Source organism: Ostreococcus tauri (assembly GCF_000214015.3).
Source record: "Ostreococcus tauri WGS project CAID00000000 data, contig chromosome 11, whole genome shotgun sequence".
Taxonomy (NCBI): Eukaryota; Viridiplantae; Chlorophyta; class Mamiellophyceae; order Mamiellales; family Bathycoccaceae; genus Ostreococcus; species Ostreococcus tauri.
Window position 1 is genome coordinate 490,063 of NC_014436.2, and position 21,732 is coordinate 511,794.

The 21,732-nt window shown below is 63.4% G+C and overlaps 16 protein-coding genes across 16 annotated transcripts; 8 read left to right on the forward strand and 8 right to left on the reverse strand.

Moving 5' to 3' along the window:
• Positions 1–730: 730 nt before the first annotated feature.
• OT_ostta11g02730 (Translation release factor pelota-like) lies at positions 731–2,029 on the forward strand (the record flags this gene model as incomplete). Its single annotated transcript, XM_022983057.1, has 2 exons — positions 731–781; positions 929–2,029. 2 exons carry the CDS (start codon positions 731–733, stop codon positions 2,027–2,029), a joined length of 1,152 nt encoding a protein of 383 aa, XP_022839985.1.
• Positions 2,030–2,191: 162 nt separating this feature from the next.
• On the reverse strand, positions 2,192–3,004 carry OT_ostta11g02740 (ATPase, V1 complex, subunit D; the record flags this gene model as incomplete). The annotated part of the gene is made up of 1 exon (XM_022983058.1): positions 2,192–3,004. One exon carries the CDS (start codon positions 3,002–3,004, stop codon positions 2,192–2,194), a length of 813 nt encoding a protein of 270 aa, XP_022839986.1.
• A 149-nt stretch (positions 3,005–3,153) lies between these two features.
• Positions 3,154–4,362, forward strand: OT_ostta11g02750 (CAAX amino terminal protease; the record flags this gene model as incomplete). Its single annotated transcript, XM_003082049.2, has 1 exon — positions 3,154–4,362. The coding sequence occupies one exon, from the start codon at positions 3,154–3,156 to the stop codon at positions 4,360–4,362; it is 1,209 nt and encodes a 402-aa protein (XP_003082097.2).
• Positions 4,363–4,379: 17 nt separating this feature from the next.
• On the reverse strand, positions 4,380–5,498 carry OT_ostta11g02760 (Citron Rho-interacting kinase; the record flags this gene model as incomplete). The annotated part of the gene is made up of 1 exon (XM_003082050.1): positions 4,380–5,498. One exon carries the CDS (start codon positions 5,496–5,498, stop codon positions 4,380–4,382), a length of 1,119 nt encoding a protein of 372 aa, XP_003082098.1.
• Positions 5,499–5,626: 128 nt separating this feature from the next.
• On the reverse strand, positions 5,627–6,565 carry OT_ostta11g02770 (NAD(P)-binding domain; the record flags this gene model as incomplete). The annotated part of the gene is made up of 1 exon (XM_003082051.2): positions 5,627–6,565. The coding sequence occupies one exon, from the start codon at positions 6,563–6,565 to the stop codon at positions 5,627–5,629; it is 939 nt and encodes a 312-aa protein (XP_003082099.2).
• Positions 6,566–6,905: 340 nt separating this feature from the next.
• OT_ostta11g02780 (Phosphoglucose isomerase, C-terminal) lies at positions 6,906–9,021 on the forward strand (the record flags this gene model as incomplete). The annotated part of the gene is made up of 3 exons (XM_022983059.1): positions 6,906–6,933; positions 7,056–7,159; positions 7,267–9,021. 3 exons carry the CDS (start codon positions 6,906–6,908, stop codon positions 9,019–9,021), a joined length of 1,887 nt encoding a protein of 628 aa, XP_022839987.1.
• A 154-nt stretch (positions 9,022–9,175) lies between these two features.
• On the forward strand, positions 9,176–10,063 carry OT_ostta11g02790 (Protein of unknown function DUF2358; the record flags this gene model as incomplete). Its single annotated transcript, XM_003082053.1, has 1 exon — positions 9,176–10,063. One exon carries the CDS (start codon positions 9,176–9,178, stop codon positions 10,061–10,063), a length of 888 nt encoding a protein of 295 aa, XP_003082101.1.
• A 31-nt stretch (positions 10,064–10,094) lies between these two features.
• OT_ostta11g02800 (DnaJ domain) lies at positions 10,095–10,934 on the reverse strand (the record flags this gene model as incomplete). The annotated part of the gene is made up of 1 exon (XM_022983060.1): positions 10,095–10,934. The coding sequence occupies one exon, from the start codon at positions 10,932–10,934 to the stop codon at positions 10,095–10,097; it is 840 nt and encodes a 279-aa protein (XP_022839988.1).
• Positions 10,935–11,146: 212 nt separating this feature from the next.
• On the reverse strand, positions 11,147–12,025 carry OT_ostta11g02810 (unnamed product; the record flags this gene model as incomplete). Its single annotated transcript, XM_003082055.2, has 1 exon — positions 11,147–12,025. The coding sequence occupies one exon, from the start codon at positions 12,023–12,025 to the stop codon at positions 11,147–11,149; it is 879 nt and encodes a 292-aa protein (XP_003082103.2).
• Positions 12,026–12,505: 480 nt separating this feature from the next.
• On the forward strand, positions 12,506–13,951 carry OT_ostta11g02820 (Pyridine nucleotide-disulphide oxidoreductase,class I, active site; the record flags this gene model as incomplete). The annotated part of the gene is made up of 1 exon (XM_003082056.2): positions 12,506–13,951. The coding sequence occupies one exon, from the start codon at positions 12,506–12,508 to the stop codon at positions 13,949–13,951; it is 1,446 nt and encodes a 481-aa protein (XP_003082104.2).
• A 42-nt stretch (positions 13,952–13,993) lies between these two features.
• Positions 13,994–14,989, reverse strand: OT_ostta11g02830 (Dual specificity phosphatase, subgroup, catalytic domain; the record flags this gene model as incomplete). Its single annotated transcript, XM_003082057.1, has 2 exons — positions 13,994–14,797; positions 14,858–14,989. 2 exons carry the CDS (start codon positions 14,987–14,989, stop codon positions 13,994–13,996), a joined length of 936 nt encoding a protein of 311 aa, XP_003082105.1.
• A 587-nt stretch (positions 14,990–15,576) lies between these two features.
• On the forward strand, positions 15,577–16,683 carry OT_ostta11g02850 (Ankyrin repeat-containing domain; the record flags this gene model as incomplete). Its single annotated transcript, XM_022983061.1, has 1 exon — positions 15,577–16,683. One exon carries the CDS (start codon positions 15,577–15,579, stop codon positions 16,681–16,683), a length of 1,107 nt encoding a protein of 368 aa, XP_022839989.1.
• Positions 16,684–16,769: 86 nt separating this feature from the next.
• Positions 16,770–17,876, reverse strand: OT_ostta11g02860 (WD40/YVTN repeat-like-containing domain; the record flags this gene model as incomplete). The annotated part of the gene is made up of 1 exon (XM_022983062.1): positions 16,770–17,876. The coding sequence occupies one exon, from the start codon at positions 17,874–17,876 to the stop codon at positions 16,770–16,772; it is 1,107 nt and encodes a 368-aa protein (XP_022839990.1).
• Positions 17,877–18,285: 409 nt separating this feature from the next.
• OT_ostta11g02870 (Tubby, C-terminal) lies at positions 18,286–19,467 on the forward strand (the record flags this gene model as incomplete). The annotated part of the gene is made up of 1 exon (XM_022983063.1): positions 18,286–19,467. The coding sequence occupies one exon, from the start codon at positions 18,286–18,288 to the stop codon at positions 19,465–19,467; it is 1,182 nt and encodes a 393-aa protein (XP_022839991.1).
• A 35-nt stretch (positions 19,468–19,502) lies between these two features.
• Positions 19,503–20,027, forward strand: OT_ostta11g02880 (SET domain; the record flags this gene model as incomplete). The annotated part of the gene is made up of 1 exon (XM_022983064.1): positions 19,503–20,027. The coding sequence occupies one exon, from the start codon at positions 19,503–19,505 to the stop codon at positions 20,025–20,027; it is 525 nt and encodes a 174-aa protein (XP_022839992.1).
• Positions 20,028–20,065: 38 nt separating this feature from the next.
• Positions 20,066–21,673, reverse strand: OT_ostta11g02890 (ABC transporter, conserved site; the record flags this gene model as incomplete). The annotated part of the gene is made up of 1 exon (XM_022983065.1): positions 20,066–21,673. The coding sequence occupies one exon, from the start codon at positions 21,671–21,673 to the stop codon at positions 20,066–20,068; it is 1,608 nt and encodes a 535-aa protein (XP_022839993.1).
• Between the last annotated feature and the right edge of the window lie 59 nt (positions 21,674–21,732).

Genomic DNA, 21,732 nt, shown 5'->3' on the forward strand with positions numbered 1-21,732 from the left:
CGGGCTCGGTAGTGATGGGCTCGGTGACGGCGGGCTTGGCGGTGGATAAGGAGATGGTGCAGTAGGGCTTATGGGCGCTGTTGGTTTCGTCCATGCTGGTGGATTTGGCGGATTCGGCGGTGGGCTCAGTGGCGCCGGTGGGCTTGGCGATGTTGGCGGGCTCGGTGGTGGTGACACCTCCGCTGCCGTCGCGCAAACACCACTATCACACTGAAAATCAGCAAAACACTTCTCACCGTCCTTGAGCGCGCGCACTCCGACGAGAAAGGCCACCGTCGCCGCTACGACGATCCGTCCGGCTCTTCCGGATCCGTCTCTCCGTCTCCGTCCACCATTTCTCACTGCTCTCTCCCGCTTTCGCGCACCGATCGACGTCGATCTCGACACGCGGGCCCACATCTATTCGCACTCCAGCTCGACCGTTCGCTCGACTGACCTCGCGTCGCTTCGACATCCTATTTATGTCTCCTGATTTTGTTGCCTTCGGAACTAACACTCTCGCGTTCTCGCACTCTCGCGCGTTACGTCTCGGTCTCGAGCTCGGACGTCTCTCACACCGACGTGCCTCGAATCGTTCGCCATTAACATCTACGATCCACGGTCGCGCATCAAACGCCCGAAGCCAACGGCACGTGTCGACAATCTCTCCTCTGGTCGCCGCGACGCGCGCGTACGCCTCCACCGGGCAACTGTCGAACCTCACTTCTCGGACGCGCCGACGGTGCGCGCCATGAAGATCACGTCCAGGGCGTTCGAGCGCGACGCCAAAGGATGGATCAAGGTCGGTGCGCACCGCGATTTGAGCGAAGAAACGCGCGGGAAACGCGCGTGCGGAGACGATTCATGCTGATTTGGAATGACTCGCGCGTGAAAGGCGCGCGCGCGCCGGACACTGACGATCGCACCGTTCGCTTCACGCGCGATCCAGGTCATCCCGGAGAACCCCGATGATATCTGGCACGTGTACAATTTAATATCCGTCGACGACGACGTGGAGTGCACGACGACGCGGAAGATCAAGGGTCTCGAGGGTGAGCGCGTTCGGGACTCGAGCGCGAAGACAAAACGGATTACACTGAGAGTACGATGCGAGGACGTCGAGTACGACGCGGAAGGGTCGACGATTCGAATAAAAGGGCGAAATCAGACGGAATGTGAGGAGGTCAAGCTGAACGCGTATCACACGCTGGAGATTGCGATCGGACGCGGTGTGAAGATTGAGAAATCAGAGTGGGACGCGGTGGACGTGCGGCGATTGGAGGAGGCGGCGGATCCGTCCACGACCGCCGATCTCGCGGCGGTGCTTATTGTAGAGGGACAGGCGAATGTTGTTTTAGTAAGTCCGACGCGGACGATCGTGAAGGGACGGATCGAGGCGTCGATGCCGAGGAAACGGGGGATGGCGCTCATGGGATACGAAAAGGCGGAGACGAAATTTTTCAACAACGTCGCGGCGGTGGTGGAAAGACACGTAGACTTCGACAGGGTAAAGTGCCTCGTGATTGCAGGCCCGGGTTTTGCGAAGGATACATTTTACGATTTTTTAAAGCTCGAGGCGGTGCGAAGAAACTGGAAGACCCTGCAGACGAATTTCAATCGAATTGTGAAGGCGCACTCGTCAAGCGCGTACGTTCACTCCCTGAGCGAGGTATTGGAGAACCCGACTGTTCGGGCGTTGATTGCGGACACAAAGGCGGCGAGCGAGGTGAAGGCTCTCGACGATTTCTTCGAAATGCTCGCCAACGATCCCGCGAGGGCGTTTTACGGTCCTGCACACGTCATGGCGGCGCACGAGTTACAAGCCATCGATAAGCTTTTGATCACCGACGGCACGTTTCGAACAAAAAACGTAGCGCATAGGAAGATGTGGGTCCGAGTCACCGAGGAGATCGCGAAATCCGGCGGTGTGACGCACGTGTTTTCCTCTGCGCATGCGAGCGGCGAGCAGCTCGAACAACTCACCGGTGTCGCGGCACTTCTCAAGTTTCCTTTGCCGGACCTCGCCGACGCCGAGTTAGCACCCTTGTAACATCTCGTCGAGCTCCCGTATGTAGTTTTTTTGCGTGTCGGAACTGAAGCGCGTCGATGATCGATGGTTGATGAATCAGTCACAAATTAGGCGTCGTCTCAGCTCTATGCCTCGGTAAAAAATGTACAGTCGGCGCGGTTTCATTCACCGCGTACGCGTCGTCTAAAACAACAAATCCTCATCTTGTTCCGTCTCAATGAGATTCCCGCCCGCCCCTCGACCACCCTCGCCTCTAACGACGTCGTCGTACGCTCGCAACTCCTCCGAAGCGATCCTCAACGCCTCGTCGTCTGCAACGATCTCCGCCACCTCCCGCTCCGCTTGCTCCACGTCCCGCTTCTTCTTTGCTTGAACCTTTTTCAACCTGAAAAATTCCTCCCGCTCGAGCTCATCGAGTTCACCCAAGATGTATTTCACTGTGTTTTGCAATCGCGGTGTCACATAATTTTCCAACGCGTTCACCCGTCTGTTCGTCGTCCGAATCGCCTCATCCAGGGTCACAAAAGCCGTCTGCAACGACGCCAACTCACTCAACAACGTCATCGCTTTCTCAAAAGCCCCTCTCGCTTCTCTCACTCGCGCCCCGCCTCGCCCCAGACCCGCGAGCTCCATCCGCCGCTGCTCCGCGCCCGTGTCCCGCAAGAAAAATTTTGGAATTTTCACCCCAGCCACATTTTCCTCCGAAGCACGCACGCGAACCTTCGCCCGCTCGACCCCGTCCAACACCGCGTGTTTCACGCTCTCACCGCCCGCGTGTCGCGCTCGGGTCCACGAGAAGTGCGCCTCGCGCATGATCTCTCCCAGAGTGGTCTTTCTCTCAACGATCGCTTTCAACACGGCGCGGTGTCGCAACGTCAACGCGTCCGCCTTCTTCTTCAGTAACGCGTGACCTCGGACCGCGCCCTGTAAGCGGAGCTTGATCACGGCGAGTTGCGTCACCGTGGGGGCGACTTGGAGTCGATTTTGGTTCGACATGTCGCGGTCGTCGCGTCGCCGAGTGTCGATCGACCGGTGCTCTTTTCTCGGTGAAGCGAATTTTAAAAGGCGCGTCGACCGATGAGAAATTAAAGTACCGATCGATTTCGACCGGTCAGGTTGGTTGACGGAGACGTCACACCTCGGCGATGTCGCTCGCGATCTGTCCTCGCGTGAGCGCCGTTCGAGGAGGTCAACCGTCGAGGAACGAGCGCCGTCGCAGTTTCCACAGGTTTCATCGCGTCGCGTCGAGCGTGGACGACGAGCGAGGCAGTATTCATCGAAATGTTGCGAAGAGCTCGACGTCGCCAAAAAATGATTCTTTGAGCGCCCTGGACGCCGTGCTCGGGCGTTTCGACGAAAACGCGATGGATACGACGGATGGTAGTACTATGATCGACGATCGATCGAAGACGGAGTCGCAGGCGACGACGGTGAAGGATGACCGAACGCCGTGGTGCGACGCGGAGTACGACGTCGAGCGGGACGCGTTCGGGTGCGGACCGCGGTGGGAGACGCGATGGAGTGGTCTGCGAATCTTCATCACCGCGCTGTCGATAGAGGCGAGCTTTTACGTTGCCGGCATCGTCTCTCCGGTCGTTGCTGTTTTGGAGAGTGACGCTGTTTTGGGTGACAGCGACCCAGAGGTGTTCGCGCGTGAGTTCCAGGAAGCGTTCGAGCGCGCTGACGTCTTCACGAACGCGCTCTTGATAGGGGAGGCGATGCAGACGGGATTGGGGTTACTCGTTCTGGGTATTTCTCTCGCACCGTTCGTTCCGCTCCCGCGCGGATGGTTCAACGACGTGATCTCGATCGAGCCAGAGAACGAGCCGACGGGTGGGATGTTCGTGAGACAGCGGCGCAAAGCGCAGGCGGATGCCCTGGAGAAGCGACGGGCGAACACCGGAGGCGAGATCGGGCGCGCGGTCATCGGGACCTACCTTGCCGTGGCCCTCGTGACGTGGATTCTCTACGCAGCCGGATTGAGAGGCGGCGACGCCGACGGTGCATCGTCGGTGGAGCTCATTGCGAAATCCTTTGACGCTGGACCTGAGGGCGTCGCCCGCTTGGTCGTCGCTACCGTCGTCCTAGCGCCAATCTTCGAGGAGATTTGTTTCAGAGGGTACCTCATGCCATCACTCACGAAGTACGTCTCCACGCCCGTCGCCGTGGGTGCCTCGGCGGTGATCTTTGCGCTTGTCCATCAGCACGGCGTCGGCGACACCGCACAGTTGCTCGTCGTGGGCTTGGCCACTGGATTGGTGTACGCTAGGACTAGAAATCTCGCAGCGTCCATGGCGGTGCACGCCGCGTTTAACGCGACCGTTATCGCCCTTTTCGCGCTTTGGGTGAGTTAATTAATTACATTCGACGGTCATTGCCTGAAAAAATAATCCTCGTCGAGCGCCCGTCGCACCGACAAACGCGCGCTTGGATCCGGATCCGTGAGATGAGCTATGAGGTTCCACACGCCGGTTTCGTCCACTAACGACCAGTCGTTCACGCCCGGAACGCACACATTCCTTCGCCACGTCTCGACGTCGCCCCCACATGCGTCGATGTCTCGCCGCGCGCGAGCAATGGCGCCCGCCGAGCGTAGACTCGGAACGCCCACGCGAAGCAGCGTCACGCCAAGACTAAACGCGTCCAGAAGTTCCGTCGGCGTCGCGCCCGTCGCTTCGTATTCCAACGTCTCCGCCTCGTCCGGCTTTCTCCCGAACAAACCGCCGATGTTCGGGAACGTAGAATTCCTTTTTGCTACAACTTGAAATTGCTCGGGTGCGCCATACGTGGGATCAAAAATTGCCTCGTCCCCGCTCATGTTCCTCCCCGTTCGCACGTCCGCGCACGCCCCGACGTCACACAACACAATTTTACCGTTTCTCTCGTCTATAATCGCGTTCGCCGGCTTGATATCGCGATGGATGAACTCAAACCCGTGCACGCTTGCGGTGGCCTCAAACATTTCTCGCGCCAGAAATCGCAGCGTCGCCGCGTCGCTTTCCTCTCGATTCAACGTCTTCCGTACCATCGCCAGGGCGTTGACTCCGAGATCTAACGCGTTTTCCAACGTCATCGTTCCAACGTTTTTCCAAATCAGCCACTGCATCAACCCGCACGCTCCGATGAAGGGCGCCACGCCTGAACACGTCTTCAACGCCCGCGCGCTCTCTAATTCGTCTACATAAAATGATTCAACGTCTCGACCTCGCACGTCCGACCTAAATCGCTTACATATCACGTCGTCACCGTCGTAGATTCCTATGAAGACCTCCGAGAATGCGCCTGTGCCGATCGGGCACGATGTATCGACCGTTAACGACGCGCTCGCGAGCTCTGGGACCAAAAAGTCATCAAAACTCGATGCTTGGTCGATGAATTCGTCGTTTTCTGAGTAGAAAAGAGCGACACGGCGTGACGAGCGGGTTGTGCAAAGACGCGCGCGCGGTATGGCACGGACGAGGGCGTTGCATCCGAGGGATGTCGGGGGCATGAGGAGGCGCGGTGTGCGGTCGGGGGCGGCGCGGCGCGCGAATGAGCGCGGGCGAAGAGAAACGAGACTTTGACGACGTTCGATGCGTCGAGCGCGATCGATGACGTGCGTTTCGTTTAATTTATAAATTAAGACGCGGATTCGAAGAGCGCGGTCCACTTATCGAGGTCCGAACCCGGGCCTTCACCCTCGGTGGAGCCGAGCTCGAACGCGCGTCCGAGCGCGGCGTCCGACTCGAGCGCGGCGCGCGCGGCTTGGGCGACGACGATCCTCGACGTCGCCTCGGGAAGTAACACGTCCCCAGTTCCAATCTGCACGTTTCGCTTCGTCCCACTCGTCGCCTTGAGCAGGGTATTGAGGTCGTACGACGTGTACGGACCGTCGGTGAGTCGACCCGGACGCAGAATGGTGTACGGCAAGCCGGACGCCTCGAGCGTCTTCTCTCCCTCTCTCTTCCATTTGAGCACACCGAACGCGTTCAAAATGATGAACGGCATCACATTCGTCCTCAAAACCCCAACGCTGGACACCAAGACGAATCGCTTGAGATTCGGACACTTTTCTTTCGCCGCCTCGACGACGTTCGAGACGCTCACGTAATCCGTCGCCTCGGGACCATTCGTAAACTTTCCATCCGCGTCTCTCCACCGCGCGCTCGGAAACGCCGTCGTACCGAGACAACACACCACCCCTCGCACGCGTTCATCCAACGCGTTCGAAACCGCCGCGTAATCTCGACAATCCGTCCCGCGCGTCCTCTCCCCCCCGCGCGGCGTCCCCGCAGAACGCCGCCTCGATATCCCCACCGCGTCGTACCCCGCCCCCTCGAGCATCGCCACGACGATCTGTCCCACCCCACCCGAGGCCCCGAAGACGACGACGCGATCGCCGGGCTCGACCGTCGCCGACGTCGCCCGTCCCCGTTCGCGGCGTCCGCGCCATCCATCCATCGATGTTCTCCCCCACGCGCGCGCCGACGCCGCGAATCCCCCACGCGCGCGGACGCGCACCCGTCGCGCGCGCCCGTCGACGCCCACGCGCGCGCGCGCCGCGCTCGTCGTCGCCATCGTCCGCGCCGCGTCGCGCGATGGCGGTCACGGCGGTCACGGCGTGTCTCATATTCACGGACGTTTTACCGCATCACGAACGATTCGTCCGCGACGCCGCCACGACGATCGCCACGTAGCCAAAATCGGTCCCGTATACGTCCCACAGGAGTATACTGTGTGACGAAACACGCGATGTCTGGAAACACATCACGCGATCGCGCGCGCGTCGCCCACGATTCGCCGTGATGGGGTAAAACGTCCGTGAATATGAGACACGCCGTCCGACGCGGCGATCGCGCGCGATCGCGCGACGACATCCGCACACACGCGCGCGTCGTGGACGACGCGGGTGCCGTGGATGTGGGCTCGAGACACCCTCGCGCGCGGTGCGTCGGCGACGACGTCGAGGGCGCGCGTGGGCGGTGAGACGGCGCGAGACGAACGATGATGCCGATCGACGCGTCCGAGAGACTGACGATGGAAAACCGAGGATGTTTTCGACGCGCAGGCGGACGCGACGCGCCGGGGCGAGGGGAGTTCGGGCGACGACGGGCGCGGCATTGGGAGCGGAGAGGGCGCGCGGTGGGGCGGGCGATGCCGGTGGTGATGGAGGTGCGCGCGCGCGCGGGGGACGGGCGACGGGCGACGCGGGCGAGACGCGCGCGCGCGATCGAACCTCGGACTGACGGCTTCGGACGCGCGATGGACGTGATTCGTAGGCCAAGGCGTTGATTTCGTCCACGGAGGAGTGGCGGGCGCTTCGATCGCACGTCGAGGCGATCGATAAGACGCACCTGCGGGATTTGATCAGAGACGAGGCGCGATGCGACGCGCTGGCGCTCGAGTACGACGGTTTGTATTGCGACTTTGCGAGACAGCGCGTGACGACGGAGACCATGGAGAAGCTGTATGATCTCGCGAGAGCGGCGGGCGTGAGAGAGAAGGTGAACGCCATGTTTAACGGGGAGGCTATTAACTCGACGGAGAACCGCGCCGTGCTGCACGTCGCGACGCGGGCGCCAAAGGATAAGGTGATCAACGTCGACGGGAGGAACGTCGTGCCGGACGTGCACGACGTTTTGGAAAAGATTAAGGAGTTCTCCGAGCGCGTGCGCAACGGCGAGTGGATCGGTGAGACGGGTAAGCCGCTCAAGGATGTCGTCGCGATCGGTATCGGTGGTTCGTTCCTCGGTCCCCTCTTCGTGCACACGGCGCTCCGCACGAATCCGGAAGCCGCGGTTGGCGCGAGCGGGAGACAGCTTCGGTTCCTCGCGAACGTCGACCCGGTCGACGTCGCGCGCTCTTTGAATGGACTCGACCCGGAAACCACGCTCGTGATCGTCGTTTCGAAGACGTTCACCACGGCTGAGACGATGCTCAACGCGCGCACCGTGCGTGCGTGGATTCGCGCGTCGCTCGGTGAAAACGCCGTCCAAAAGCATATGGTGGCCATCTCCACCAACCTCAAGCTCGTCAAGGAGTTCGGGATCGATCCGGACAACGCCTTCGCGTTCTGGGACTGGGTCGGCGGCCGATACTCCGTGTGCTCCGCCGTCGGTATGCTCCCGCTTTCGCTGCAGTACGGGTACGACACCATGGAGAAATTTCTCGAAGGCGCGTGGTCGATGGATCAGCACTTCGCCAACGCTCCGTTCGAGGAGAACCTCCCGGTGACGCTCGGGATGCTTAGCGTGTGGAACGTCTCGTTCTTGGGATGTCCTGCTCGCGCGATTCTGCCGTACTGCCAAGCGCTTGCCAAGCTCGCGCCGCACATTCAGCAAGTCGCGATGGAGTCCAACGGAAAGGGCGTCGCCATCGACGGCACCCCGCTCGACTACGACACGGGTGAGATCGATTTCGGCGAGCCCGGGACGAATGGACAGCACTCGTTCTACCAGCTCATTCACCAAGGTCGCACCATTCCGTGCGATTTCATCGGCATCGTGAAGAGCCAACAGAGCGTGTACTTGAAGGGTGAAATCGTCTCCAACCACGACGAGCTCATGTGCAACTTCTTCGCCCAGGCCGACGCGCTCGCCGTGGGTAAGTCCGCGGTGGAGTTGCGCTCCGAAAACGTCCCCGACGCATTGATCCCGCACAAGACCTTCAGCGGTAACCGACCGTCGCTCTCCATCATGCTTCCCGAGCTCAACGCGTACACCACCGGTCAGCTCTTGAGCCTGTACGAGCACCGCGTCGCCGTTCAAGGCTTCGTCTGGGGCATCAACTCCTTCGACCAGTGGGGGGTAGAGCTCGGAAAGGTTCTCGCATCTCGCGTTCGCGCCACGATGAACGACAAGCGCACCAAGGGCGAGACCATGTCCGGAGGCGAGGGCTACAACCCGAGCACCACGCGTCTCCTGAACCGATACCTCGCGGGCAAGGCCAAATTGATCTACCCCGAGCCCAAGGACGTGTTCCCGTGCGATCTCATCGATTCCGACGAGTGCAGACCGCCCACGTCGTACGTGTAATCCGCGAATGCGTCAATTCTTGTAAACACGAGCAAAGCTACACGCCTCGCGTCCCGCGCCCGTCCCGTCCCGCGCCTCGTCAGCGCCCGCCCTCCGCACTCGCCGACGCGCGTCACCACCGCATTTTCGCGTCAGCCCCGAGCGCACGTCGCGCATGCGCGTCCATGTCGTCTCCCGCCTCGCCGCGCGCGCGTCCACGCGGCGTTCGAGCGAAGAAGGCGCGCGCGTCGATCGTCATCGTCAGCCGCGGCGTCTCGGAATTCATCACGAATCGTCCTCGATCGCGTCTCCCCGGCGCGATGGGCGAAGGATAACGCGAGTGCAGGCGACGGATAAAGAGTTCCGCGCGTCCGTGGACGGATTCCGAGAGCCGTGCGACGAATTCGTGTGTAAATCGTCGCCGGCGGTGGAGAACACGCTGAAGAGCGTCGTCAAGGACATAAACGCGGCGCGTGGGACGACGAGAAGCTCGAAACCGTACGCCCCGGACGTGGAGTACGACGATGGGGTGTTGAAATTCAAAGGGAGCGAGAAGTACGCCAAGTATTGCTCGTATGTGGAGAATAATTTGCGACAGGTGACGACTCGGGTGACGGAGATTTCAATGAAGGACACGCTCGACGTCGCGACGGTGCGGTGGGAGTTGAACGGGACGAACGATATCGGACGGGTGGGCGTGGACATAGAGGCGACGTATAAGATGAATCTCATCACCGGACGCGTGTTGGAACATCGGGAGCGGTGGACGGTGAATCCGTCGCGAACGGAGGCGCAGGCGGGCGCGCTCCTGGAGTCGACGAGAAAGGCGCACGCGCTGCCGCTCAACGCGATGGAGCTCGCGGATCGAGCGAGTCAAGGACTGAAGGAACTCACCAAGTCGTTCTCCTCGGGGGACGAGGGCGAGAAAAACATTTATGTCAATCCGAACGATCCAATGAAATTTTTCCAGCAAGATGATACGAGCAAAACGGATCTCCTTCAGTTGTCTCTAGTCGCCGCGGTGATTTACTTGCTGACCAAGGTCTTCGAAGTGCTCAATTAGAAATTTAATATCGAACCATTACCGCGCGCTCCTAATCTTCGTCGTACGTCTCGCCAAAGTACGCGCGTCTCGCTTCCAACTCGCCTCTCAAGCGCCGCAACGCCTCCGCCTGTCGCGCCTGCGTCGACATGACGGGTTTCGACTTGCCCTTCTTCTTCCCGCGTCTCTTCAAAACGGTGTTTGGCGTCCCCGTCGCCGACGACGTCTCCTCCGAAGCGCTCGAGTACACCGCCTCGCTTCCTGCGGCGTCCTCGCGCGGCGCTCCCGAGAGCGCCGCCGCCGACCGCCCTCTCGCTCGAGCCCACAACCGTCCACCGAGTGTGTGCTCCCACCCCGTGAGATCGACCAAACCGTGTTCGATCAAAAACTCCTCGAAGTACGCCGCCGCGCTCACCTTTTCCCCGTTCGGCGCGTTTTTATTCCTCGACCGCAACTTTTGCGCGAAAAACGCGCTATTCATCAAACTCTCCTTATCCGCCGCCCTCGACGTGTACTGCGCCACGCTCACGAACGCCACGCAAAACCACGCGAAGAGCATCACCACCGCCCACGCCGGGAATTTCGCAATCTCACGATCGGCGAAACTTTTCTTTCCAAACTTTGGTCGCGCGAATCCCGGGAGGGAATCGATCAACGCGTCGTACTCCGCCCGTCGCTCCGGGTCCAGCAGCGTCTTCTTCGCCTCCGCCATGACTCGAAACCTCTGCGCCGCCGCGCGCTTCGCCCGTTCATCGCTTCCCGGGGGGAACTTATCGGGATGATACATCAACGCGAGCCGTCTGTACGATTTCGTGATGATCGTCGCGTTCGCGTCGCGCTGCACCTCCAACGCGCCGTAGAGATCGGTCCTCGCGAGGTGAATGTAATCCATCGCGTTCGTCGCCGTCGCGGGGACGACGCCGAGGACGAACGCGAGAACGAGGGCGAGGAGACGGCGCGCGCGCATGACGGCGGCGACGCGCGAGGCGCACAGTGGCGGCGCGAGACGCGCGAGCGCGCGAGCGGGGCGCTCAAAGGGCGTTCAAACGACGCGGGCGGTGATAAGTGGTACATACATCGCACTCGAGTGAACTCGGGCTAGGGCTAGGAGGTGAGATCGCTCGCGCGTCGAGGCGAGGCGAACGGCGCGCCCGGGTCCGCCGCCGAACGCTCGCGCGTCGCCCGCGGACTCGTGTGGCGAGACGGCGGGAGGGCGTTTTCGACCTCGCTCATCATGGACTCCAAAAACTCCCCGAGCGCGCCCTCTTCAGCCATGAGGGCGTCCATGACGTGGTCCACCTGCGTCTCGTCGATCACCGGCTCGCGATAATTCTCGGCGACGAATTTCCGTCGCCCCCCGAACGCGTTCACGATCACATCCGCCATGCGCCGCTCCGCGCGTCCATCGGCGAGACGAGGCATGTGAAACGACCGCGTGCCCCCCCCCCCCGCGTCCTCGCGTCCGCTCGCCGACGCCGGCGCCGCCGTCCGCGTCTCCGCCGCCGTCCGCGTCTCCGGCGTCCCCATCCGTCCATCCGCGGCGTCCACGCGCCGTTTCGGCGCCGTCCCTTTCCGTCGTCCACACCCCCTTTCCGCCGCCATCCCCTCGTCGCCATCGCGCGAGCGTCGCCGAGGCGTGTCCGCGAGCGTCTCTCGCTCCGGCGTCCGCGTCGTCCCATCCCCCTCCCCCTTCCCGTCGTCCTCAGTCGCCAACGCGCGGTCGATCACGGCTAGGATGTCACGTAACACCCCCGTCGCGCGCGTCCGCGTCGCCGCGCGCGTCTTCATCTCGACGTACTCGCGCACGACGTCGACTAAATCTTTCACATCGCGACCGAATCCATCGCCCGCGCGTCTTTTCGGCAGCACCGCCCGGGCGTCGATCTCGAACGCGCGCGCGGCGCGCGTGAACCCACGCGTCGTGAGGTAGGTCGCGACGAGGACGGCGGCGTCGCGCTCGGCGTCGCGCGCGCGCGTCGACATGTGATTTGCCCATCGTTTGCGACATACGTACTATGTATCACGTACAGCCATCACGGACCAAGACGTGGGACGACGCCCGGATGGCTTCGGTGCGCACCGTACACAGGTCACATCGGGTCTTCCATACGATTCGAATACACGTAATGTGTGATCACATAAAGCGATCACGGACCAAGACGCGCGTGGAGATCACAGTGATGGGCGTGTGCGATGCTCACTACGACGACTACCGGTCCGTGTGGGCGAACAGTCTGTACGACGCCTCGACCCCTCGACGCCAGCCCCCCATCGACGCCGTCGACGCCATCGACGCGCTCGCGGACGACGGCGACGGCGACGATGCGCCGGCGCGGCGTCGCCCTCGTCGCGCGCGCGCTCGACCCGCGCGCGCGCGGACGATGGTGTCGGGTGACGACGACGGAGGATGGGATGGGAATGAATGCGATGCCGACGCGATCGATCGATGGACGATCGCGAAAGATGGCGACGACGACGACGGCGGATGACGACGCCCGCGACGTCGTCGTCGTCGGTGGTGGCCCGGGGGGGTACGTCGCCGCGATTAAGGCGGCGCAGCTCGGTTTACGGGCGACGTGCGTCGAGGGACGAGGGACGTTAGGGGGGACGTGTCTGAACGTCGGGTGCATTCCGAGCAAGGCGTTGCTCAACGCGTCGCACAAGTACGAGGATGCGAAGCACGGGATGGCGAAGCACGGGATCGCGTTCGGGGGAGAGGTCACGATTGATGTCGGGACGATGATGGCGCATAAGACGAAGGCGGTGACGGGGCTCACGAAGGGGATCGAGGGGTTGTTCAAGAAGAATGGGGTGGATTACGCCAAGGGGTGGGGACGATTGACGAGCGCGAATGAAGTGGAGGTGACTTCGGAGGATGGGACGAAACGGACGATTAAGACGAAGAATGTCATCTTGGCCACCGGGAGCGTCCCGGCGGAGCTCCCGGGGGTGGACGTGGACGAGGAGACCATCGTCACGAGCACCGGCGCGCTCGAGTTGAAACGCGTGCCGAAGACGATGGCGGTCATCGGCGGCGGCGTCATCGGACTCGAGCTCGGAAGCGTGTGGTCGCGTCTTGGCGCCAAGGTCACCGTCATCGAGTTCGCGCCAGCCATCTGCGGCGCCGGGATCGACGACGAGATTCGCACGACGTTTCAGCGCTCGCTGAAAAAGCAAGGCTTTGACTTTAAGCTCAACACCAAGGTCGTGTCCGCGGTGAAGAAGCCCGAGGGTGGGGTCACGCTCACGCTCGAACCCTCCGCGGGGGGCGAACAGACGACGCTCGAGGCGGACATCGTTCTCGTCTCCACCGGTCGACGTCCGTTCACCGACGGACTCGGTCTCGAGGACGTGGGCGTGGAGACGAACAAAAAGGGCCAAGTCGTCATCGAGCCCCACTCGTTCAAGACGTCGGTGCCGAACATTTACGCCATCGGCGACGTCGTCGAGGGTCCGATGCTCGCGCACAAGGCTGAGGAAGAGGGCGTCTCCATCGTCGAGCAAATCGCGGGCAAGAAGGGCCACGTGAACTACGACACCATTCCCTCCGTCATCTACACCCACCCCGAAGTCGCTTGGGTCGGTAAGACGGAGGCGCAGGTGAAGGAGATGGGCATCGAATACGTCGTCGGTAAGTTTCCGCTCGCCGCCAACTCGCGCGCGCGCGCGAACGACGATTCCGAGGGCGTCGTCAAATTCGTGTGCGACAAAGCCACGGGTAAGGTGCTCGGCGCGCACATCGTCGCCGGCGGCGCGGGCGAGCTTCTCGCCGAGTGCGTGCTCGCCATGGAGTACGGCGCCACCGCGGAGGACATCGCGCGCACGTGTCACTCGCACCCGACGGTGTCCGAAGCCGTCAAGGAGGCCGCCATGGCTGCCGTCCCGGGGATGGGTTCCATTCACTTTTAACGCTCCTCGCGAGATTCACGCTTATAATTCAATGTTACAACGTCACACCCCAAAGGCGTCAATCTTGGCGCGCTGCAACTGAAAAGCCGGAGTGACCCACGCGCCGCACGAGCACTGAATTCCCGCCCAATCGAACGCGCCAACCTTCACCTCGCACCTCGGACACGTCAACTTTCCGCGCGTCGGTCCGCCGTCGCCATCCTCGATCCCTCGCATCCAACTCAGAGGCATGACGAATACCGACGAACACGACGGCGTCCGCTCGCGCGTCGTCCCTCCACCATCCTCCTTCCTCTTCCTTTTCCACGCGAACGCGTCTATGCCCTCGCCGTGCGCGTGCGGGAGCGCGTCCGACGCCCGCGCGAGCCGTCGTCGACACTTTCGACACCCCGCCCATCCTCCGCCCGCGTCGTCCTCCACCGCGTCCCCCGCCCCGGGGTCCCGCCGCACGCTCGTCGATTCCAAGTATCCACGCGCATCGCGATCGCGCGCAATCTTCGCCACGCTCCACAACGCGTACGCGTCGCGCGCCGTCGCCGCCCGCGTCCCCATGGCGTCCCACATCTCCAATTGCGCCCGAAATCCCTCATTCGGGTCCCCACCGTGCCCCTCCACCGCCCTCAACGCCTCCGCCCACGACACCGATTCCCACCGCATCATATACGCCGCCACGATCGCCGCCGACCTCGACACACCGGCGTGACAGTGCACGACGACGACGTGTTCCTCGCTCGCCTCGAGCGCGACGCGCGCGAACGTCGTCGCCGTCGTCGCCGCCTCCAACACATCCGTGAGCTCATCGTCCGCGAGATCGATCCTGAGCACGCGTTCGATCGCCACCGAGCCCTGTGGACGACGCCGCGGCGTCAGTCACGCGCGCGCGCCCTCGGCGTCCGTCGCTCGCACCTCGCTCGCATCCTCCGGGGCGGGCCATCCGATGGCGACGACGTGCGTCACCCCTCGCGCGCGACACGCGTCGGCGACGTCGCGCTCCGGGCAAAAGAAGAGTCGCGAAGGGAACGCGCGCGCGCTCGACATCGTTCGGCGACGGGCGCGGGGGGAATCGTCGTGTAATGTTACACCTCGCGCGCGGCGTCGAGTGCGGTCGCGCTCCGCGCGTCGCGCGCCGACGGCGACCCCGCGTCTCGCGTCGGCGATCGACGTCGACGCGGCGGTCTACGTCGCCCGCGGTCGACGGCTCGCGGTCTTCTCGACGGCGACGTAGGCGAGAAAGGCGGCGAGACCGAGACCGAATCCAGGGAGCGCCTTGGACCACGGTTTATTCAGCAGTGGATGGGCGCGCCACGCGTCGGCGCGCGTGAACGGGTCACGCATCGTCGCGCGCGCGATGGGCGGCGTCCCGGGGCGCGTGGGCGCGCGCGAGGGAGTGACGATGGCGATGAATGATCGATCGCGAAGGCTTTTTGTGGACTTTCGTGCGCGCGCATCGCGCCGAGGCGTCGCGCGCGACGCGCGTCGCGGGGTCTGTCGCGTCGCGATCGAAAGACACGCCTCGCGCGCGCGTGTACGGGGGTTTTCACGCGACGCCGCGCCCGCGTCGACGCGCGAGAGGTCGTCGAATTGATTGATTTTTCACGCCACGGCGAGAGAATGCGCCGCGGCGCATGACGGACGCGCGCGCGCTCGCGCTCGATCGCGCGTTCGCGGCGTGCGCGTTGAACGACGCCGTGACGCTCGAGACGCTGTTGCGAGAGAACGCGATACCGGTGAGCGCGCGGGACGGACGCGGGAACACGCTCTTGCACTTGTGTTGCGTCGACGACGCGGCGCGCGCGGCGAGAGCGGTCGTCTCGCGGGCCGTCTTCGCGTCTCGACCGGCTGAGTATGGGTACCTGTGGGAAACGAATGACGACGGGGAGACGGCGCTGGAGACGGCGCGGGCGTGTGGGAGCGAGACGTGCGCGCGGTGGTTGGAGGCGTTGACGGGCGCGGGCGGCGGCGCGGCGCCGGGACGCGGGACGGACGGCGGCGGTGGTAAAGAAATCAGAACCGAGAGACGAAACGGTGGTGGGCGAACGATGGGACGGGAGTGGACGCTTCGAGCGGTGGCGGAGACGGTTGGGTTGGATTGGGACGCGTCGCGGGACGCGGCGGACGACAGAACCAAGGCGCTGTGGGTCGCTCGGGAAACCGCGCGGGTCGTTCGTGAGCGCGAGACGCTTCGAGAGGAGTTGAAAATGGCGCAAGAAAAGATTAAAGAGCACGAATCGCGAGCGGAGGAGGAGAGAAGGACGGTGGTGGCGGCGCTCGGGATGGCGGAGAGTCGCGCGCGCGCGATGGCGATGAAGAGCGAAAACGAAAAGGCGGATCGAGCGGCGGATCGAGCGGCGCTGCGCGACGCGCGTCGGGCGACGAGCGACGAGTACGAACGTGGATACGCCGAGGGCTGGGCCGCGGCGCTTCGCTTGCCGTCGAGAGAGTACGTGCGGGAGCAAATGAAACTAGAGCAACGCGGACGCGCCTCGGCGAGCGGCGACGCGACGTCCGCCGGCGACACGTCGGACGCAGCCGCAACCGCGGTGGCGTTCGAGGATGTTTCACTGGACGACGAAAACGCGTCACCGTCGAAGGAGTCGGCCACGGCGACGTGGAAACAAGTCACGAACGTCATCAAGGAGACGTTCGTGGGCGTGAAGAAAACCGTCGACGCCATCGAGTCGCGACAGTTCGGCGCGTCCAAGGCGCGAGAGGTCGACGACGACGCGGGATGAGGAGGAGGACGAAGCGAACGCATCTTTCGCGATGTACACTGTAGATTATGACGCGAAATAGCCGCAGACGCGAATCCTAAAATGTATTATACGAGCGACCAACATCTGACGCACTTGTCGTAAAAGCTACACGTGACGAGGACGTCGACGCTCTCTCGATCCGGATCATCGCTCAACCGCGCCCAATCCGCGCCATAGACGATCGACTCGTGTTCGTCGTACGCGAACGTTTGCACGAGCGCGCCACCGGTGGCGTCGCAGAGCACGGCGCCTCCGCCCATGGCGGCGCACGCGAGCGCGTCTCGCGTCGGGTGCCAACGACATCGCCACACGCCGCCGCCGACGTTGAGCTCGCTCACGGGATTCTTCAACGATCGAACGTCCCACAATCGAACGTGATCGTCGTACGACCCGGTGGCGATGATGTTCTCGTCGCGAGGCGATGGCGAGACGCACGTCACGCCGGCTCCGTGCGTCTTTCGATTCGTCAGCCGCGCCCTCGAGGCGTCGCGTAAATCCCAAACCTTGAACGCGCAATCGTCCGCGCCCGTGTACGCGACATCGTTTCGAGCGATATCAAACGCGATCGCCCACATCTCCAAGTCGTGCGCCCCCTCGACGACGTCGACGACCTCGACGCGCGCGCCATCCTCTCGCGAGACGCGAAAACTTCCATCCGAAGCGCTCGTCAACATCGCCCCGTCCGATCGCCAATCCAAACACGTCGCCATCCCGAGCCCCCCACCGCCACACTGCACCTTATATTTCACCTCCAACGTCGCCGCGATCGCCGGCGCGTCCGCGCCCTCGTCCTCGACGACGTCGACGTCGCACGTCGTTAAAAACCCGCTCGCGTCCACGAACGCGCACCTCGACGTCTCCTCTCCAACCCTCGCGCTCCACCGCGCCTCAAAAACCGCCCCAATGGCATCACCGTTCGAAGGCTCGTCTCCGACCCCCCCCACTCGACGCATATCCACCCCATGCCCGTCCTCCGAACGCGCGCACGCGTACGCGCCCACCGCGCCCGCGCGCGTCCCCTCCGCCGCTTCGTGTTCGTACTCACACACCAACGCCACCGACGTTCCGTCCGCGCCCGCGCGCGAGGAACGCGCAAACTCCACCCCGCACGCCCCTCGTCGCGTTCGCAGCGTCCGCGTCGTCCTCGCCCGCGGCGTCGTCTCGATCCCCATCGCTCGATGGCGCGATGGGTTCACAATCACGACGAATCCTCACCGAAAACCGCCTGTAACGCGTACGTCGACGCGCGAACGGCCCCGCACCACGCGAGTAGAATGATGAGGTGTCGCTTCAGCTCGCCGTCGTCGCGCATCTCGACTCGCGGGCGCGTCGGGAAGTGCCTTAGGGTTTGTTCCCACGCGCGATCGCGATCGATGGGCGAAGAATACGAAACGTCGCGCGCGCGGGAGTGCGCGACGCGGGATCGGCGACGACGCGGCGGCGAACGATTGACGAAAAATACTCGCGCGCGACGCGGACGCGCGCGGGCGAACGGCGCGGCGCGCGCGGGGTGCGGCGGACGTTGAAGGCGAACCGGCGTGCGTGGGATATTTATTTTTGGCCCGCGCGCGAGCGGCGCGCATGTCGACCGCGGGTCGAGCACGGGCGGACGGTGCCGGGGAAAACTACATGAAACCGCTCGCGCGCGCGCGGGGCGAGGGCGAGGGCGGGACGGGTGGACGCGAGCGCGTGACGCCGAGGTTGAGTTTCGTTCGTCGACGGGACAGCGCGCCGGTGCACCCGACGCTCGAGGACGAGGGCGATGCGGACGAGGGCACGGGCGAGGGATCGGCGGCGGCGAGCGGTGCGAACGATGGGTCGGGCGCGCGCGCCGGTGACGACGAGGGACCGCCGCCGTCGGCGCCGCCGGCGCCGAGGGCGGGAGACGCGCGGCGGAGGACGCCGACGCCGAGCGTCGACGATCCGATGTCTTGCGCCGCGCCGCTTCCTCCGTGGGCGGATGCGGGCGCGAAAAGACGATTCACGCTTCGGTCGCTTCCGAACGACGGCACGCACGCTCGGTGTCACGTGCTGCGCAAACGCGGTCTATTCGGCGCGTTCCCGACGTACGTCCTGTATTTGGACGGACGCGAGACGACCACCGCGACGCTCGCGGACGCGGTCCCGATCCTCGTGGCGAGGAAGCGCAAGAAGGCAAAGTGTACGCATTACGTCATCGGCGACGACGGCGCCGAGCGCGCGGTGAACGAGGCGCATCCGAGCTACGTCGGCAAGCTCAAGGCGAACTTCATCGGCACGCGCTTCGAGTTGTTCGACGCGGGCGCTCGACCGCGCGCGTGGGGGGCTCCCGGGCACCTGGGCCACGCGTCCGACGACGAAAGCGATGAAGACGACGACGTCCCGCCGAGACGGACGCTGGCGAACATTCGATACGCCGTGAACGTCCTCGGCGTCGCCGGTCCGCGTTCGCTCGCCGTGAACGTCATGGACGAGCGAGGCGACACCGTCACCACCGCCCTCGAGAGCGCGCGTCCGCGGTGGAACCCATCACATCAGGCCTACGTTCTCGATTTCAACGGTCGCGTCACCAAGCCGAGCGTGAAGAACTTCCAGCTCGCCGTCGTCGACTCCGCCGAAGCCGAAGCCGCCGCCGAAGCGAACCGCACATCGAGGCGCGTCGTCGCCCAATTCGGTCGCGTCGACGACGACCTCTTCACGCTCGATTTCGCGCATCCACTCGGTCCGCTCACCGCGTTCGCCGCGTGTCTCTCCACGTTCGAGTCCAAGATCGGTTGCGAGTGAGTCGCGGCGTTCGGTCGCGTCCCGCGCGCGTCCCGATGGGATTCTCTCGCGCGCGACCACCGCCCGATATCGCCCACGCGCGCTCTCCCGCGGACGCGGTGGCGTCCACGAGTGATCCATCGTACGAGGGCGACGGGCGCGTGGGCGAGAGCACGATCGTGGGCGCGGGTCTGGGCGTGTTCGCGACGCGGCGTTTACCGCGCGGCTCGACGGCGCGCGGCGTCACGTACGGTGGTGACGTCATGACGCTCTTAGAGGCGGTAGCGATGCCGAAAAAGGACAAAGCGTACGTGATGGCGTTACATTTGAACGTGCACGTGGACGCGAGACGGCACTACGGGTACGTCGGGCGATACGTAAACGACTCGGCGGGAACCGCGAATGCGCTAAACGCCGAGTTCGTGAAGGACGCGGCGAATCGACGGGCGACGCTTCGGACGGTGCGAGACGTAGAGGCGGGAGAAGAGTTCTTCGCGGCGTACGGGAAGGGGTATTGGGAGCGCGAGCGCGCGATCGAGGGGGACGGGGTGGCGACGGTTGAGCGAAGTGATGACGGTTAAAATAAATAAACAAACTTTCTAAAACAAACAACGCGCGCTCAGCCGACGGTGAGGACTAAATCGTCGGGCTTTTGATTATTTTCTTCCTCCTCTTGAGCCTGCGCCTTCCACATGGCGGCGTACATGCCGATCTTTGAGCCGCGCGAGCGGCCGTCGAGGAGCTCGGCGTGCGTCCCTTCCTCTACGATTTTCCCTTGCTCCATGACGATGATTCGATCGCACGATCGGACGGTGGAGAGCCTGTGAGCGACGAAAACGGCGGTTCGACCGCGCGCGACATCCTCGAGACTTTCCAAGATACCCTGCTCGGTGGCGGTGTCCAGCGCGCTCGTCGCCTCGTCGGCTACGAGCATGCGCGGCTCTCGCAGGAACGCTCTCGCGATGGCAACACGTTGCTTCTCGCCGCCGCTGAGCTTAACCCCACGCTCGCCCACCATCGTTTGCCTACCGTTGGGCATCTGCTCGATCGTCTTATCTAATCTAGCGCGCGTGGCCGCCATGGCGACTTGTTCTTCGCTCGCCGTCGGTCTGCCGTAGCGAATGTTGTGCTCGAGCGTGTCGTTGAACAACACCGTGTCCTGTGGAATCACCGCGACTGAGTCTCGAAGAGACGACAGCGTAAGCTCACGCACGTCGTGTCCGTCAAGTTTCACCTTGCCGCTCGTGACGTCGTACACTCGAAGTATAAGACGGAGTAACGTGCTCTTGCCCGAGCCGCTCGGGCCGACGATACCCACGGATTCTCCGGGCTTGAGCTTCAACGACACTCCCTTGAGGACGTCGCGACCATTGCCGTAGGCGAACGAGACGTCATCGAGCTCGAGCTCGGCGCCGCCCGCGCTCTCGGGTAACTCGACCGCGCCGTCGGGGATCTTTGACTCGGTGGACATGATGTCGAACATCGCCTCCATGTCCACCAAGGACTGTCGCAACTCTCTGTAGAAGAAACCCAGAAACTGCAGCGGTGCCCAGAGTTGAAGCAAGAGCCCGTTCGCCATGACTAAATCGCCCACGCGTGAAGCCAATCCGATCGCTGGATCGGGCTTCCAAATCCCCAGAGCCGCAAAGGCGAGGATGGTTGTCATTCCGCACGCCAGGATGACCGCCTGTCCGGCGTTCAGTAAGCTCGAGGCCCGCTCGCTCTGGAGCGCGGCTTCGTGATAGCCTCGCAAGAGATTATCGTACTGCGCGCTCTCGAGCTCGATGTTCCCAAAAAATGTCACCGTCTCGTAGTTCAACAGCGCGTCCACCGCCTTGCCCGTCGATAACCCGTCCATGTGGTTGGCCAACTTGCGCTTCTCAGCGCTCACGCCCGTCATGTGCATCGTCCACCACACGTACAACACGAACGTCGTGAGGACGACGACGACGAAGTGCCACGAAAAAGCGTGCCAGAGCAAACCGCACACCAAAGCGAGCTCGATCGCCGTCGGAAGGAACGTGAACACCACCGCGCGAAACACCATGCTCACCGAGCGCGTCCCTCGATCGATGATTCTCTGCAGCGCCCCGGTGCGCCGCTCGAGATGAAAGCTCAGATCTAATCCCAGCACGTGATTAAAAACTTCCAACGCCACCCGTCGACCCGACGCCTGCGCGACCGGGGTGAAGAGCACCGTGCGCAGCTCCGTGGCGACGCCGCTCATCGCTTTCAGGCATCCGCTCGCGACGAGCGCCCACGCCGCGGCGCGCGCCGCCTCCACCG